At 34.1% G+C, this 16,269-nt stretch overlaps 1 protein-coding gene and 1 non-coding gene across 2 annotated transcripts in view; both read left to right on the top strand.

The window, feature by feature from the left end:
• Positions 1-16,269, top strand: part of LOC144962570 (poly [ADP-ribose] polymerase 1-like) — a 29,488-nt gene that overhangs the window by 8,379 nt on the left and 4,840 nt on the right. Inside the window, 16 exon segments of the mRNA XM_078895613.1 lie at positions 603-704; positions 1,975-2,123; positions 3,279-3,424; positions 4,287-4,353; positions 5,708-5,785; positions 6,588-6,720; positions 7,607-7,805; positions 8,027-8,158; positions 9,263-9,346; positions 9,703-9,825; positions 10,447-10,569; positions 10,944-11,042; positions 11,732-11,884; positions 12,587-12,714; positions 15,439-15,500; positions 16,144-16,261. Coding sequence (XP_078751739.1) covers positions 603-704; positions 1,975-2,123; positions 3,279-3,424; positions 4,287-4,353; positions 5,708-5,785; positions 6,588-6,720; positions 7,607-7,805; positions 8,027-8,158; positions 9,263-9,346; positions 9,703-9,825; positions 10,447-10,569; positions 10,944-11,042; positions 11,732-11,884; positions 12,587-12,714; positions 15,439-15,500; positions 16,144-16,261 — 1,896 coding nt within the window.
• On the top strand, positions 370-501 carry LOC144963542 (small Cajal body-specific RNA 8). The gene has a single exon (XR_013643643.1).

Genomic DNA, 16,269 nt, shown 5'->3' with positions numbered 1-16,269 from the left:
TTATGGAAGATAAGACTTTGGAACATGCAAAAGGTTCTGGTTGTTCTGCACATAGTCTTCCTACATTATCATTGCTTTTAAACGGCTTGCTTGATTTCAAGTTCCAAGTAAAGAGAGATGCGAAGCATACATTTTGATAAGTTGAGTATTATTTCAATTGTTGAAATATGAATCATCTAAAATCTATTTTGTTTGTATATTTGTTGTTTTGTTTTTGTTTTGTTTTTTTTATGCTGCGTTGCATGTCATTGAAATATTAAAAAAAAGAAAAACAATGTAAAAGGATTTTGAGGTGTTATGTATGTAATATGCGTTTATGTGTTTGTGTATTGTTGTTATAATTTTATTTAATCCTTAGAATTGTTGATATGGAAGATAGATACTGGATCTCCCAGAAAGCTACCGGTTGCTCCACACATGTTCTTCCTACATTATTGTTGCATTCTGATGACCTCGCTTGATTGCAGGTACCAAGTGAGGACAGATACGATGCATACACAAATTTACAATAATTCCAACTCTTTTGAAATCAACACATAAACTTTTGACCTAGTACGAGGAAGAATTGTGGTGATTTTTCAGGATCTTTCTCTTTTCCTTAGAAAAAGTTACAAATATGTCAAGAAAGAGAGGGTGTTCCCTAAAGTGACTGTGAGTGCATCCTCAGGTTTGGTCAGCTCTTCTCTGGACTCAGCTGATGGAGTGTAAGTATTGTTAAACTCAGGATAATCTTTGAACTTTCTCAAGCTCTCGGGTGCTTTGGTTAAAAAAAAAAGAAAAATTCCACCCTTTTTCAAAAACAGTAATCAAATGCCTTTGATTTGTATAAAAATGCTTAAAGTAATGACTATTTTAGCATTGTCTGGACTATCTATTTACTTCATTGTCACAAATTCATTAATATTATGCAAGATTTATGCCACTAAACAGTTGCATTTCTTCAGAATTTCAAGTATTTAATTGACCTCTTTATTATTGTGAATGTGAAACAAAATGTAATGTAACACCAAGTGTAAAGTGTATTTTAATACAAATGCATATATACTGCATTGTTTTAGACAAAAGCTTTGACCTCTCTTGTCTATATCTCTAATGTCAACTGCATGATCATTATTCCATACTCAGTTGTCATTATATCTCTTGATAGGATCTAGTAAGACTGACATATCACAGTTTCAAAAGTTGCAAAACAAAACAGCTCATATCTGAGACTGACATATCACAGTTTCAAAGTTGAAAAACAAAGCGGGTTGATTGAAGACTGACATATCACAAGCTTCAAAAGTTGAAAACCAAAGCAGCGTACCTGGTCACTAAAAGGAGAATGAAAGAGAACATAACTCCTTTTTTAAACAGAGCTTCATTGGTTACCTGGTGAAGATAGAGTTAATTTGAAGATCTTAATGCTAATTTTTAAATGCCTGAATACCTCAGAGTTTATTGAAAGTTGTTAATTTTAAGATCATCAGAAGCTCAACTGCTGAAAATATTATGTAAGGCAAACTTCTGCCTTTTAAGCTTTCACGAGCATTGCTCGGCATTTGTGGAACTCTCTGACATTTAAGACTTGTTCTTGCAATGAATATCATGACTTTAAGAAACTCTTGAAAACAGAGCTATTTTTAAGCTAGATGAATGATTAAAAAATTATGTTTGATGTGAATGTTATCTGTGTGTAAAAGAGAGGAGATAATGTGTGTGTGTGTGAGTGTGCTTGCTTTGTGAAGCACTGCTGGGCACTTTACCAGAGGATAGTGAAGCGTTATATTATGAATAAATTACGATTATTATTATGTGCACATGTGCTTGTACCTTATAAATGTGTTAGACGAAGTAGTGTTCATGTAAAAACAACTCGTTGGATTTTGAATTGATACGTTATATATGCTTCAAACCCACATAACATGCATCAATTTATATCACACATATACACTCATCTTCATTTCCATTTTCATGTTTCTCTCCCAATCACAGCACTACCAAACCATTGAAAGACCTCAAATTTGCAATAGTTGGAAAATTGTCCAAAAGTAAATCTGACATCACCAAGGAGATTACTTCCCTTGGAGGGAGTGTTGTGTCAAACATTGACAAAAAAACAGCAGCTGTTATTAGTAACAAAGGTTGGCCACCATTTTACTTTGACAATGATCATTGTCTTTAAACAATTGTCAAATTTTTCAATACGTAGAGTGTCTGTTCCTCCCATAAAAGTTGGCAGGGAGGCACCTACTGTGTCTTCTATCCCCCTATATCTGTTTTCCAACATGCTTTCTGTCTTTGTCTTGGAATGAAATTACCCTAGCTTGGAGAGAAACAGTCAAATGTATAGTTAGTTTTGGGAGATGATATTTTTTGTCTTGTAAATCATCTCTCTGTTTTGCACTATATTATGTTTTGTTTCCATATTATATATGAATTGTAAACATTTGAGTGTGTTCCTCTTAATGGAGACCTGTGCTTGTGTCAGGAGAGGACATTTAGGTGATCTCAAACTAAGTATGCTGATAGTGTGCTCTTGGAATCTACATCTGTTCCCTATTTGAACCAATTCCTCTTTGTCTTACCTTTTCTTCGGTGCCTTATTTGTAATTCTAGAACTTTTTACTATCCCATTTTCTTCCTTTTTACTGGCGCTGATATGACCTTAATATGTTGCAAGCGCTGTAAAATCTGTTAGATGTGACCCACTGTCTCAAAGTAAACCAGTTGCTGGAATTGAATTTATAACCACAAATATGAAACTTGCATTGCAAAAACCTAATATTTCATATAATTTCAATTCACAATTTACTTTTTGATGACAATCTAACCTTATTAAATACCACATTGAGACAACGGGCCACAAAAGTACTTTCACTAAGCGATAGAAAACAGTTTAAAGGGCTTGGGGCATTGACAGTTATCCAGTTCCCTATTTGTTTTATGCCAGCGGTTTGTTCAAAATGTGGTCATTATTTAGTGTTCTGTACAGTTGCAACTACTTTTTATTTATATATTTTTATTTTTCTTAAATTTATTTGTTTATTTTATTTGATAAGTGCAGAGATTCCACAGTCATAGATTTCTATTGTGATTGGGGCTTTAGAAATAATTTGTCGACTATAACTTTATCTGTTTATTTTGTTGTGTATGTCCATTCAAACTTGATGCTAGACATTGATGTCCTTCTTAGGGGCCAGAAATAAATGGGGCAATATTTGATCTGGGAGAATTAACTGTTTGAATTCATTGATTTCAATGTAGATTTTTATGGATGATTTTCAATATATTTCTAGCTGAAGTTAGCAAAAAGTCCAAGGGAATCAAAGATGCAGAAAAAAATGAAATTCATGTTGTCGGTGAAGAGTTTTTGAAGGCTTGTCAAAGCGGGAGTGTGGCAAAAAGTGTTGAATCTCAGAGTATAGCATCATGGGGATCAGATGTAAGTATTATTGCTTCAAAGTTGAGTTGCTGTGAGTTGTGATTCAAAAGTCTTAAACCAAATTGCTATTGTTATAAATTATATGCAGGATAAGAAGAATGAAGATTTTGTTTGATATTTATTCACTATGGAAACAAAGACAATCATCAATCAACAGGCATTTAGACGTGACATGATCTTGACTACTTTCTCATGTTTTTCAATTTCTTCAGCTGCTAAGTTACTATTTCGTGGTTTTTAAAAATTATTTCGTCTTTTACATAACCCGTATTAAATGATCATAGTAACTTTTGCTCTAAGGAGTTATAACGAATATTTGATGACCAACTATAATGTGATACAATGGTTCAAAATGTTTCCATTTATATAAGCACAGTCCTCTGAAATGTATCAAAGGCTCAATTCACAGCTGAGTAGAAGTGATTTTTTTTCTTTTTAAATCTGTCTGTCACTGTCACATTCACACTTTTTCAGACTTTTATCTTGCACAGGAGTCTGTTGCCCAATTTTTCATTTTTTGTAAAGGACATCCAAATAATTTTTTTTTAGATTTGTCTCGTCCACCAGAACCTTTTAGATGTGATGATATGATCTAAAAATGTTTCAGATTGCTCTGAAACCCTTTAGAATATGCAAAGAAACAACAGATAGCCAACATTGATTATCAAACCAAAGCAGTTCTCCCATGGAATTCACGATGTCCCTTTGCCTAGTTTGAACTTAAATAACAGGATTCAATATTTGATATCAGCCTGATGTCATTGACTACAGAGAAGAGGGAAACGTTTACGAAAAAAAAATGTATTTGATTGTGTTAGTGGGGTAATTTATTAATTTAATTATATTTTTAATATTTTTCCAGATTGAGAAGCGAATTGGTAATAGACCTACAAAGAGTGCCGGCAAAAGTGGCATGTCAGCAAAAGATGGTAGGTAATCTTTTCATTCCTAGTTTTTGGTGGTGCCAACAAGTAAGTAGGTGACTTTCAACAAAACGAACTAAGTCCCATCTTCATCATTCAAAGAAAACCACAATTTTTTTGCCATTTGTTTATTGACTTAAAGAGGAAAATACATGTCTTGTTGCCTCATAAAACAAAAGCCTGAGTGATTTGAAACTCCAAATTTTCTCTGATGATTCTATGAAGTCCAAAAGGTAGCTTGAGATTATTAACTCATTTACTATCAGGATGTGACATAGGACGTTTTGAAAGTCAGCTACTCAAGTTTTCTTTCAGAAATCGTAAATAATAAGAGGTGAGAATTTTCTGAATAAATGTAGGTTTAGAAGATTGTACAATTATGCAATGCATTTATGAAGTTTTTCCATGCTCAGTACCTTTCAAAATGCCAAATTTATTGCACTAGGAGGTGATGAGAATAAATGTTACAGTGAATGACATAATCAGTCGGATGGCGAAAAGAGATATTGCCAAGTTTAGTTAGGTCAATTTTTATCTTGTCATAAATAATTAAGTCAACCCTTTTTGTACATCTTCGGGAAATATCAAAGCTTAATTTCACTTCTAAATTTTTTTTACAGCTAGTCAAGTTGAAAAAGTATGAAATTTGAGAAAGTTGCTGGATACCGTTCCCATACATCTGATCATAACTTCTTTACTTCAATAAAGATTTGAAATGCTCTGGGGAGCATATTCTTTCAGAGAATGCAAAATCCAAAATTTTCACCTTCCGACTGTTTATGTCATGCACTGACACAAATGTCTTTTCATTATCTGCCTCTTCTCTAAACCAGAGACCAAACTTGCCTGACTCATTCTTTTAGCAAGTGGTAAGAAATGTCTTTTCATTCTCTATCTTTTCTTCAAACCAAAGGCCAAATTTGCCTAATGTATTCCGGTAGCAAACAGTAAGAATGTTTCTTTCTCCACCTGCTCTCCAAATCAGAGACTCGATTTACCTAAGTATTTGTGAGGCTGGCTTTGATTCGAGATATGAGCCAAAATTTAAGATAAAGTGTTTCCCATAACAACAAATTTTATTATGAAAAAAATTCATAACTTGGGTTCTAATAGACATAGAAAGAAATTTTAAACTGCTATATGATCAGAAAGATGTGGTCTACACCACTGCATACATAACTCAAATTATGAAATTTGCGCATCTTTCCGGGTTTTCTCAGCCACCCACACATTTCCCTACCTAGTTTAGAATTGTTTTCTCTTTCTCTATCTTTCCTCCAAAGCAGAGCCCAATTTGCTTAATTATTACTCTAGCAAGTTAAGAAATGTCATCTTTTTCTTCATCTTTCCTCCAAATCAGAGGCCAAATTTGCCAAGAGTCTGCCAGACAAGGTCAAGGTTTCTGTCAAGGGAGGAGCTGCAGTGGATCCTGAATCTGGTCAGTAGGGTTGTAATCTCTCTCTCTCTCTCTCTCTCTCTCTCTCTCTCTCTCTCTCTCTCTCTCTCTCTCTCTCTCTCTCTCTCTCTCTCTCTCTCTTCTCTCTCTCTCTCCTCTCTCTCTCTCTCTCTCTCTCTCTCTCTCTCTCTCTCTCTCTCTCTCTCTCCTCTCTCTCTCTCTCTCTCTCTCTCTCTCTCTCTCTCTCTCTTCTCTCTCTCTCTCTCTCTCTCTCCTCTCTCTCCTCTCTCTCTCTCTCTCTCTCTCTCTCTCTCTCCTCTCTCTCTCTCTCTCTCTCTCTCTCTCTCTCTCTCTCTCTCTCTCTCTCTCTCTCCCTCTCTCTCTCTCTCTCTCTCTCTCTCTCTCTCTCTCTCTCTCTCTCTCTCTCTCTCTCTCTCCTCTCTCTCTCTCTCTCTCTCTCTCTCTCTCTCCTCTCTCTCTCTCTCTCTCTCTCCCTTCTCTCTCTCTCTCTCTCTTCTCTCTCTTCTCTCTTTCTTTCTTTCTCTCTCTCTTCTTCTCTTCTTTCTTCTTCTTCTTTCTCTCTTTCTTTCTTTCTTTCTTTTTTTTTTTTTATTTACACCATCTGACTCAAATCAGTATAACTGTCAACACTGAATTTCCTAATAATAAAAAGAATAATAAAACTTCCTGATAGTCTGTGGTAAATATTTAAAGGTCTAGATATTGTTTATTTAAAATTTGAAACTTGAAGGTAGGCTGTTCCAGGGGAAAATTGATAAAAATGATTGTCAACATTAGATGGAGGAATTTCTCATCCACTGGTTTTAATATAATCCTATTTCAGGTTTTGAGGAAAACGGCCACATTCTTCAGTATGGAGGAGAGCCGATGAATGCAGTTCTTGGGTTGGTTGATATAGAGAGAGGCACCAACTCCTTCTATAAACTTCAGGCTATTGAATTAGACAACAATGCAAGGCAAGTAGTTCTTCAAAACCATTTCGATGAATATTTTTAAAAGAAATGAGACCCTGTAAGTCTCAACAAGATAGCTGAGTGGATGAGGCATTGCATGAATATCTAGAGGACCTGAGATCAAGTCCTGCTTTCATTATCTATTTCTCACTTTCCTTTAAGATTAATATGTAGAAAGTCAGAGCTAGAGTTTATCCCCATTTATGTTAGCATTTAATGGACTTGAATGACAGTTATTAGCTACCCTCTGGGTAGAACACACGTCTATCATATAAACTTCCTGACATATTTTAGACCCAGCTACTGCTAGGTGGACAGAAGAGTTCGAAGAAAAAGAGATTCTAATTCAACGCAGATTCAAAACCAGTCCAGGAGAGTGCTCCAGCCACTGAACAATTAGAACAATGACAATAAAGAAAAAAAAAATCAGGTCATAGTCACTGTCTGCAAGTTCTTGAAAGATTCCCTGGACTCATTTTTATTATGTAAAGCGCCGCAGAGCACGATTAATGTGGATGTTTATGCGCTATATAAATTCATTATTTACTATTACAATTTCCATTACCTTAGCACTTATGATGCCTTCTCCTCTTGTCCTAGGCTGTTATTTTCAGCCATTTTCTTGTAAATATTGTCTTGTGCACATTTTTAAAAATTGCTGTCTCTGCACCGCATGTTGTTCAGCCAGCCTCTTTCCAAGTAAGAGCTTGGTTTGTATTGGATGTGTGGGGTGTAGTTTTCTTTTCAAATCTTTTTTATCTCTTCTTTAGATATTGAAGATCAAACTACCCCATAAGATTTTATAAGCAATTGATTTGTTGTGAGCCAAAAAGAAAGATTACCATTTCATTTCTTGTTTTATTTATTTATTCATTTCTTTTTTGTTCAGTTGGTATCTATTCAGGGCGTGGGGCCGTGTGGGTACGACCATTGGTGGAAACAAAACAGAGAGGAAAGGGTCCAAAGAGTCACTTGTATCCTATTTTAAACAGTTATTTCTTGAAAAGACTGGAAATGAATGGGATAATCGCAAGAATTTTCAGAAAATGCCTAGCAGATTTCATCCTCTGGATATTGACTATGGACAGGTAATTTTTTGAGTTAAAAAAAAAAAAAAATAATAATTTCCCCTCCTTCTTCTGTTTCTTTTCTTTCTTTCCTTTAACTCTCTTTAAAATATTTTTTTTTCTTATTCTTCTTTTATTTTTAATGCTCTGTATTTGGAATAATAGTAACGGTTACCTATTATTTACAACGAGAGATTGGATAGTGATGTAATTCTTAGATACCCTTTTTCTGTTTTGTCTAGGAAGCTGAGGAGCAGCAAACCATGAAACTTGATGCTGCCTCTTCCACCTCGAAACTCCATCAAAGCATCAAAGAAATCGTCTGTATGATCTTCGACATTGAAAGTATGAAGAAGGCCATGTTGGAATTTGAGGTATTGAAAAATTTGTTTGTATATTTTATGTTTTCTCTACATTATTACTAATTTTTTATTAATTGATCTGAAATTGATTTTCCTCTTCTGTTTTTTCTTCTCTCTCTCTCTCTCTCTCTCTCTCTCTCTCTTTCTCTCTCTCTCTCTCTCTCTCTCTCTCTCTCTCTCTCTCTCTCTCTCTCTCTCTCTCTCTCTCTCTCTCTCCTTTCATTAATTCTGGGTAGGGATCCTGACCTCCCATAGTGGGCAGGGAGGTACATGCTGTGTCTTCTATCCCCCCCCCCATACCCGTTTTCTAATTGTTTCCTGTCATTGTCTTGGTATGAGATTACTTAGTTTTGTCCTGACCCTGGCTGGAGTCCTTGGCTGGGAGGGAAACAGTCGAATGTATAGTTATAGTTTTGGGAGATGATATTTTTTTCCTTGTAAATCATCTCTCTGTTATGCATTGTATTATGTTTAGTTTACATATTATATTATGTGATTTATAAACATTTGAGTGTATTCCTTTTAGTTGGGACCTGTGCTTGTGTCTGGATGAGACTTTTAGGTGATCTCAAACTAAGTACTTTGACGGTGTGCTCTTGGAATCTACATCTGTTCCCTATTTGAACCAATTCCCCTTTGTCTTACCTTTTCTTTTGTGCTTTAATTGTAATTCTTGAACTTTTTACTATCCCCTTTTCTTCCTTTTTACTGGTGCTTATATGACCTTAATGTGTTGCAAGCGCCGTAAAACCTTTAAAAACAAAACAAACTTTCATTAATTCTTTTCCACATGAAATTATGAAATTACTGTGTACAAAGTTATGGTGAAATTAAATGACATAAAATGTTTGTAATGTTTACCGTTGATGTCCTGATTTTTAGATCAACATTAAGATGCCTTTTTTAAAAAAAAAATTGATTAACCTTAACTTTTTTTAGTTTTGTTTGTTTTTTTTGTTTTTTGTTTTGTTTTGTTTTTTGCAATTTTTTTTTTACTTTGAATTAATTCTATGAAAATATTGTCTACAATGTTATGGTGTTAAGAATTGTTTTCAGCAATTTATCATATCGGAGGAATTTTTATTTTGTTTACTATTCCGTTGTTTTGCTTTTTAGATCGACATGAAGAAGATGCCTTTGGGAAAATTGTCTAAAAAACAAATCAAATCAGCTTATTCCGTGTTGACAGAATTACATAAGGTTGGTATTAATTAATACATTAGTTGCAATTTGACACATTTGTCATAAGCATTTTAATTAAAAATGAATTAATCGTTTAGTCAGATCATCTTTGATAGTAACAATAGGAGGATTATGGAGCGTCTACAAATAACATATAGCTTGTTCATTGTCCATTGTGATTACTTTTGGGTTCATGCGTGTATTTTTTAATTCTATATTCTATTTGGTGTACTGATTTTACTCCTATTTCTTTTAAGTAAGTACGCCCTTTTTTTTGGAGCGGGGTGGGGGGGGGGGGGGTATGTGTGTGTGTCTGTGTGTATTTTAAGCTGATGTGAGAGTCTATTGCTAAAATTTTCATCTTTCTTCCACAGCTAGTGACAAAAGGAGGAACACAAACCCAGATGGTAGATGCAACCAATCGGTTCTACACAGCCATTCCACATGACTTTGGCATGAAGAAACCTCCATTGTTAGACACAGCTGAAATCATCAAGGTTAGTCTACAGGGAAAATGCAAGGAATGGAGTTACTACCACAACAGATTGTACTTTAATTAATTTGCTTTGCTTTGTAGATCCATTCATTAGGTCAGTTGATTTAGTAACAGATAGATATGTAAATTTTGTTTTTATTTATTTGTTGATCGATCATACAAACTTCATTTTGGAGTTGATTTGTTCATTATTTTTAAAGTCGTATTTGTAGCACTAGAGTTATTGAGTGCTTCCATTTTCTGATACTATTTTTTTGTACATGTTTTAGGAGTAAGATTTCGAAATAAATACTTGAGGTCGAAATACTCTTTTATCTTCCTTTGTCAATACTTTCTTGATCTCCCTTAAAAATATGAACTGCACTTGCAGCTTTCATCACAGTTGATGATGCAATTCTAATAGTAAATCAATGGTACAGAGTTGAAAATTGGTTTTGAACAGACACCTCAGTTTTATCTCCAAGTTGATGGAAAATGTTTTAAAAATATAGGGGAATCTTGATCACGTCACCACTTCCAGACCAGAAAGATTTGTTGAATTTATACAACGTTGACTTTATCCATCATCAAACTTTGATATTTTTATAAACTCACTGAATTGTTCAATCTCTCCAATATCCAGCAAAAGACAGACATGCTGGACAATCTGATGGAGATTGAGGTGGCCTATTCTCTCATGAAAACAGGTGACTCGGAGAAAGATCCGGTCACAGCACACTACGAGAAACTTAAGTGCAAGATGGAGGTAGGACATTTTAAAAATTGCAATTCAAGTTGATAAATGATTTAATTATTGAGTGAATGTGTTAATTCGAGCTCATTAAGAATCTAAAGTGATAAATTGAAATCCATTGTTGATAAAGTTTTGATTTGTGTAGTTTTTTAATATTGTTTTTCGTTTTGTTTTTTTCTTTTTCTTTTTTTTCTTTTCTCCCATTTAAAAAGGTTTGCAATATCACTTCTTTCCGTACTTTTTTAGAATTGTTATTCAACTGATAGTTAGTTCCTGTAATTGTTTCATAACTTTGATTTGGTTTTACAAATTGACCTTGTTATGTTTTATGCCATTTATCACTTTATGAAATTGTATAATTGGTATGTATGATAATATTATTGCAGGTAATGGACCATGATTCAGAGGAGTTTGAACGTCTTAAGACTTACACCAAAAATACTCATGCTGCAACTCACAACATGTATGACTTGGAGGTGCTGGATGTGAGTAGGAATTTTATTTTGTGTTTATACCCAGTTATGGTGGGGTGAATGCCACATGAAACTACCAATTCATATTTTGAAAAACCTAATATCACATATTATAAACAAGCCAATCACAATATTTTTGTAATGGGAATGAATAACTCATCAAAAATATATTTCAATAAATAAAAGATAATCATTAATTGATTCACATTCTGTGTTTACATCCCAATGGAGGATGAACTTAGTTTTATCACCAAAGAGAGTGGTGTATGTCATCAGTCAAGGATTTAGCTATGGATTTATGTTGCTCTATATTTCATATTTTAAAAAAGCTAATTGGTATAGTGTGGTCCCATACTTCAGTACATATTGACTTGTTGCTTATAAATGGATATGCAAATTAGATAAACTAATATTCTAGTTTCCAAATTAAAGCAATAAAACTCATTTTTGTCACTTGATCAAAAATGCAAGGTTTTATCATAATATGGTGGTACTTAAGAAAATTCTTTTGGAAAGGGAAGAGAAATTACTTGAATTCAGTTTGATTTTTAAATTTTTTTTTAATTGGAAAGGTTTTGAATGAAAACTCATTACATTTGATAAAGATGAAGCATCTCAATGATTTTATATGTGTAAGTTCAAAGACTCTTCACATATATTTTGATCTTTGTTTTGTTGTTTTAATTCCATTTCACCACCAGATCCTCAAAGTAGCAAGAGAAGGAGAGGCCCAAGTTTACAGGCCTTTTAAGGCCCTCCACAATCGACAGCTACTGTGGCACGGCTCCAGAGTCACCAACTTTGGAGGCATCCTGTCTCAGGGGCTTCGTATTGCTCCACCAGAAGCTCCTGTTGTAAGATGGCTGTATTCTGTATCAACTCTATTCTTCTTCTTCTCCTTCTTCTCCTTCTTCTTCTTTTTCTTCTTCCTCCTCTTCTTCTTCTTCTTCTTCTTCTTCTTCTTCTTCTTCTTCTTCTTCTTCTTCTTCTTCTTCTTCTTCTTCTTCTTCTTCGAGTTCTTCTTCTTCTAGTTCTTTTTGTTGTCATCCTTTTCCTCCTCCTCCTTTTTCCCTTTATTTTCGTTCAGTCTTCTTGTCCAAAGCTGTCTTCCTTCCTTTTTTCCCCTTCTTTTGCCAGATTGATGACTGAGCTTTTTTGAAAAGTGTGTCTTAAATGCATCGATTAGTTTTGTTTTACATTCCTTTTGTAAATGTCGATAATGCAGAGATATTCTTGTCTTTATAAAATGTAATCGTTTATTATTATCAACATTTGTGATCAATTGTCAGAGATCTGCAATCTTGAAGAAGTAATCTAGTTTTATTTGTACATAATTTCTTCATTTTGTTGACCAAATTTCATAAACAAATTAGCTACAAATGGAAGATGTTATTTTGTAAACTCTTGCGAAAAAAAAAATCATCCCTCCAGTTTAGATTTTTAAAAATTTCAATCATCTTCCTTTTTCTGAATTGTAATAAAAAGTTTAACTTGATGCTGTAAAACTCTCAAATTATCAGAATTACACATTGTTTGAATTGTTCTTTCTCTACCAGACTGGTTACATGTTTGGAAAAGGTATTTACTTTGCAGACATGGTAACCAAGAGTGCCAACTACTGTAGGACGTCCAAACATGATAACATTGGTCTCATGATGCTATGTGAGGTAGCTCTTGGAAACATGTAAGTTAGAGTTGGAATTCTTTTGCAGATGGGAAATGTGGATTGGATTGCAATGACTATTCTTTTTTTTTTTTTCTTTACATAGTTGAGTCAAAAGAAAATCAGTTTTTAAAGAATATAGGTTCTATCAATTGATTGGAGGAATTCCAGCTTAACTCTCTCCTTACCAGCCATTTTCAGGATTTTCCCCAAAACTTCACACCCAACTAACACAAAAATATATATTTTTATCACTCAGACATAATAGCAGTAAAATTCTTCCGATACATAATTTCTTTAGTAAAACTTGTTCTACAACACACTTTTCATTATCTTTAAATTTGAATATGAAAAATGTTGGTTGTATCGTCACGAATGTGTTGATTTTCCTATAGTTGGTAAGGAAAGGGTTAACAGGAAAATCATGGAAAAGTGGACTATTTGGTGAAAATAGTTTTTAAAATAATTTTCGGCTTTGGTTTGGTTCATTGGAATTTTAAAAATGAGTACTATGTCTGAAAAATTCTGAACCTTTGCTAACAGTTTGTCTGAAAGCTGTAAAAACTTAATTTCCCATGATGGGTACAGTCTTTTCCACTAATTATCTTTTATCAAATTCATCTCCTAATAGTTTGTGTAATTTTTCCTTTGTGTGCTAGTTAGTATTTTTATAGCGAAATAGTAGTAGTTGTAATGACGCTTGCTGGAAATTCGAGGAGTCAGTCTGCTCTCTCTATCCATTTTGCTGTTTCCATTGGTCACAGTCCTGGGCCAGAGATTTGTGGCTGTCTAGATTTTGTTATGTCTTTAGTACAGAAGGCGCTGCAGTTTTTCTTGGTTCTTCAGTGATTATTTCAGCATCATCTGATTTTTTTTTAGAACTTTCTGAAATGTAGAGAGATCCTTGTTCAGGGTACTATTGATGTTGGTGTTCTCCCTAAACATTTGTTGCCATGAAGGAAATATTCTGTCATTGCAGTTTGGGATGGGATGTTATGATCTCGGCGTAAGATGTGATCAAATAGCTTCCATCGCTGTCCTTTTATCACTGGACTCTGGGTTTTTTCATACAGATCACCATTTGTAATTGTCTCTGGCCAATAGATTCCCATTACACGATGCAATTGTTTGCAGTTGTATGAATCAAGACTTTCTAAGTTCTTTTTCGTGAGGCCCTGGGTTCCACAATTCATATGTCAATATCGGAATATCAGCGCCCCGTAAACCTGTATTCGTTCATTCTCATTGACTATATTTTTTTCTATTACATAAATTTTGGAGTTGGTTGAATGCATTGGTGGCCAGCTGCTTTCGTTTTCTGATGTCTTCATTTTCGTTAATCAAATTGCCTAGTTTTCGTATACTTTTCCATTCATTAAAATTTTTGTTGATTTTTGTGTCTTCTGTTTTGGATTGATTCACTTTTAGATCCATGCTTCTAGAGTAGTTGATATTATTGGGTGTATGTTTTCCGATTCCAGGTATATAGTGAACAGAATTGGACTATAAGCTGTCTCCTTGAGGGGATCCAATTGAGGTTGATATTGTTGTTAATTCTCTGTCGGATTCAAATTGTAATGTATTTGATAACAGATATCTCATGAGCTTCACATGATCTTTATCTAAGAATGAGTCAAGAATTGATGACAATTTGGTTCTACATAGGGTGTCGAAAGCTGAAATCATATCTATTCCAAGTATCGTAAGTTCTTCCTTATATTTTTCAGTTCTGGTGTTTAACCATCGATGGGTCCATCCTCTGTCCGCAGTGCTTCTATCTCTTCTGAACCTGCTTTCTGATGGTATCGATTTTCCTCTACCTTTTCCTTAATTCTTTTGAAAGTGATTGTGCTTAAAACTTTTCTTAGTGTGGATAATAAAACGATTGGTCATGAATTTTCCAAAGTGCCTTTCTTATTTGGTTGGTTTAGCAGAATGAGTTTTCCACTTCCAAGATTGAGAACGCATATCTTATTATACATATCAGCCAGTATTTGCATGCCTTCCTCGACAAGACATTTATTTTCTGCTCTAACACCATCTAAACCTGGTGATCTGTTGTTATTGAGCTTTTGTATGGCTTCTCTTATTTCTTGGGGTGTTTGGACATTTCAAGTTCTGGATTGGTAGACTTGAATGGTTCCACTTCTTGAATACCCTTGTATTTCTCAGTGTAGTACACGCTCATTGTGTTTATAATTTCTTTATCATTACATAAGGTCTTATTACATTTATCTTTGATAAGTCTATTATGTGTTTTCTTTTTAATATGTAACAATAGAATTATATTGCTCTGTTTCATACTGCATGTTTGAGTGGTTGTATGTTTGAGTGAAAGTTGTCATGTTACTGTTAAGTGCTTTGAGCTTGTTGAGATACAGGGTAAGGCGCTATATAAAAACCATATCTTCTTCTTCTTCTTCTTCTTCTTCTTCTTCTTCTTCTTCTTCTTCTTCTTCTTCTTCTTCTTCTTCTTCTTCTTTTCTTCTTCTTATTATTATTATTATTATTATATTATTATTATTATTATTATTATTATTATTATTATTATTATTATTGTATAATCTATCTCTTACTGTTGAATTTTTTTTGGATGTGCCTGAAGTAGGATGGTGGGTGTTGATTATAAGTGTAGGTTTGTTGTTTAGAAAGCATGAAATATTTTTTTAAAGCGCAAAACAGATATTCTTTCACTAATTACAATGAAAAACTGCATTAATAATACATCTACTGTCTTGTAACCAGGTATGAATTGACAGGATCTGAATATGTGGAGAAACTTCCAAAGGGCAAACACAGCACAAAAGGTTAGTTTTGTCTGAGAACTATGTTAATGAAGGCAAGTGTTATACTGTGAGACCACAAAGTTGTAAGAGTCTAAGAAATCTATTTTAATTATTGATGACTGATTAACTCTCATTATGACTAAAAGCTTGACCAGTTGGTTATACTGAGTTTTTAAAAATAAATTTTGCCTGTGTAAAATCATCCACTGTCCTTTTGACTCGGAATATGTAATCAGATAAGACATTGCATTTTCCTTGCATTCAGAATGCAGTATACGTTCCAACCCATAACAGCAGAGGTAAGAGGTTAAAAAGAAGAATTACATATAAGAGTTACAACAAATCATCACCTCAGTTTAGTATTATGTGAATACTAAGCAACTAGACTAAAATAAATGAACAATAATGAATATAACAGCTTTGAAAAAGAACAAAATACCATGCGCGAGACATTTCAGGCTTAAAACCCTTTTCAGACAATAAAAAAACAATATAAACATTCATACTACATCACTTATAATCCAGACAGATGGTAGAAAAGTATTTGGCACGTCTTATCGACTTGTAATAAGATCTTGAAATGTCATTAGATACTGCCTTTCCCACATTATAGATGCTGTCTTTGCCCAAGGGGTCACTTTCCATTCATTCATTTCTTCCTTAGGTTGTGGTCGCACCTGCCCAGATCCAAATGGCACATATGTAGATCCTGATGGCGTTATACTTCCTATGGGAGTGGGAACTAACTCTGGGGTGGACAGATCCAGTTTGTTGTACAACGAGTATCCTT

Source organism: Berghia stephanieae, chromosome 1, assembly GCF_034508935.2.
Source record: "Berghia stephanieae isolate SIO BIC M18660-M18661 chromosome 1, UCSD_Bste_1.3, whole genome shotgun sequence".
NCBI lineage: Eukaryota > Metazoa > Mollusca > Gastropoda > Nudibranchia > Aeolidiidae > Berghia > Berghia stephanieae.
The sequence above is the reverse complement of the archived record's forward strand: the minus strand, read 5'-3'. Positions and strand labels throughout refer to the sequence as shown.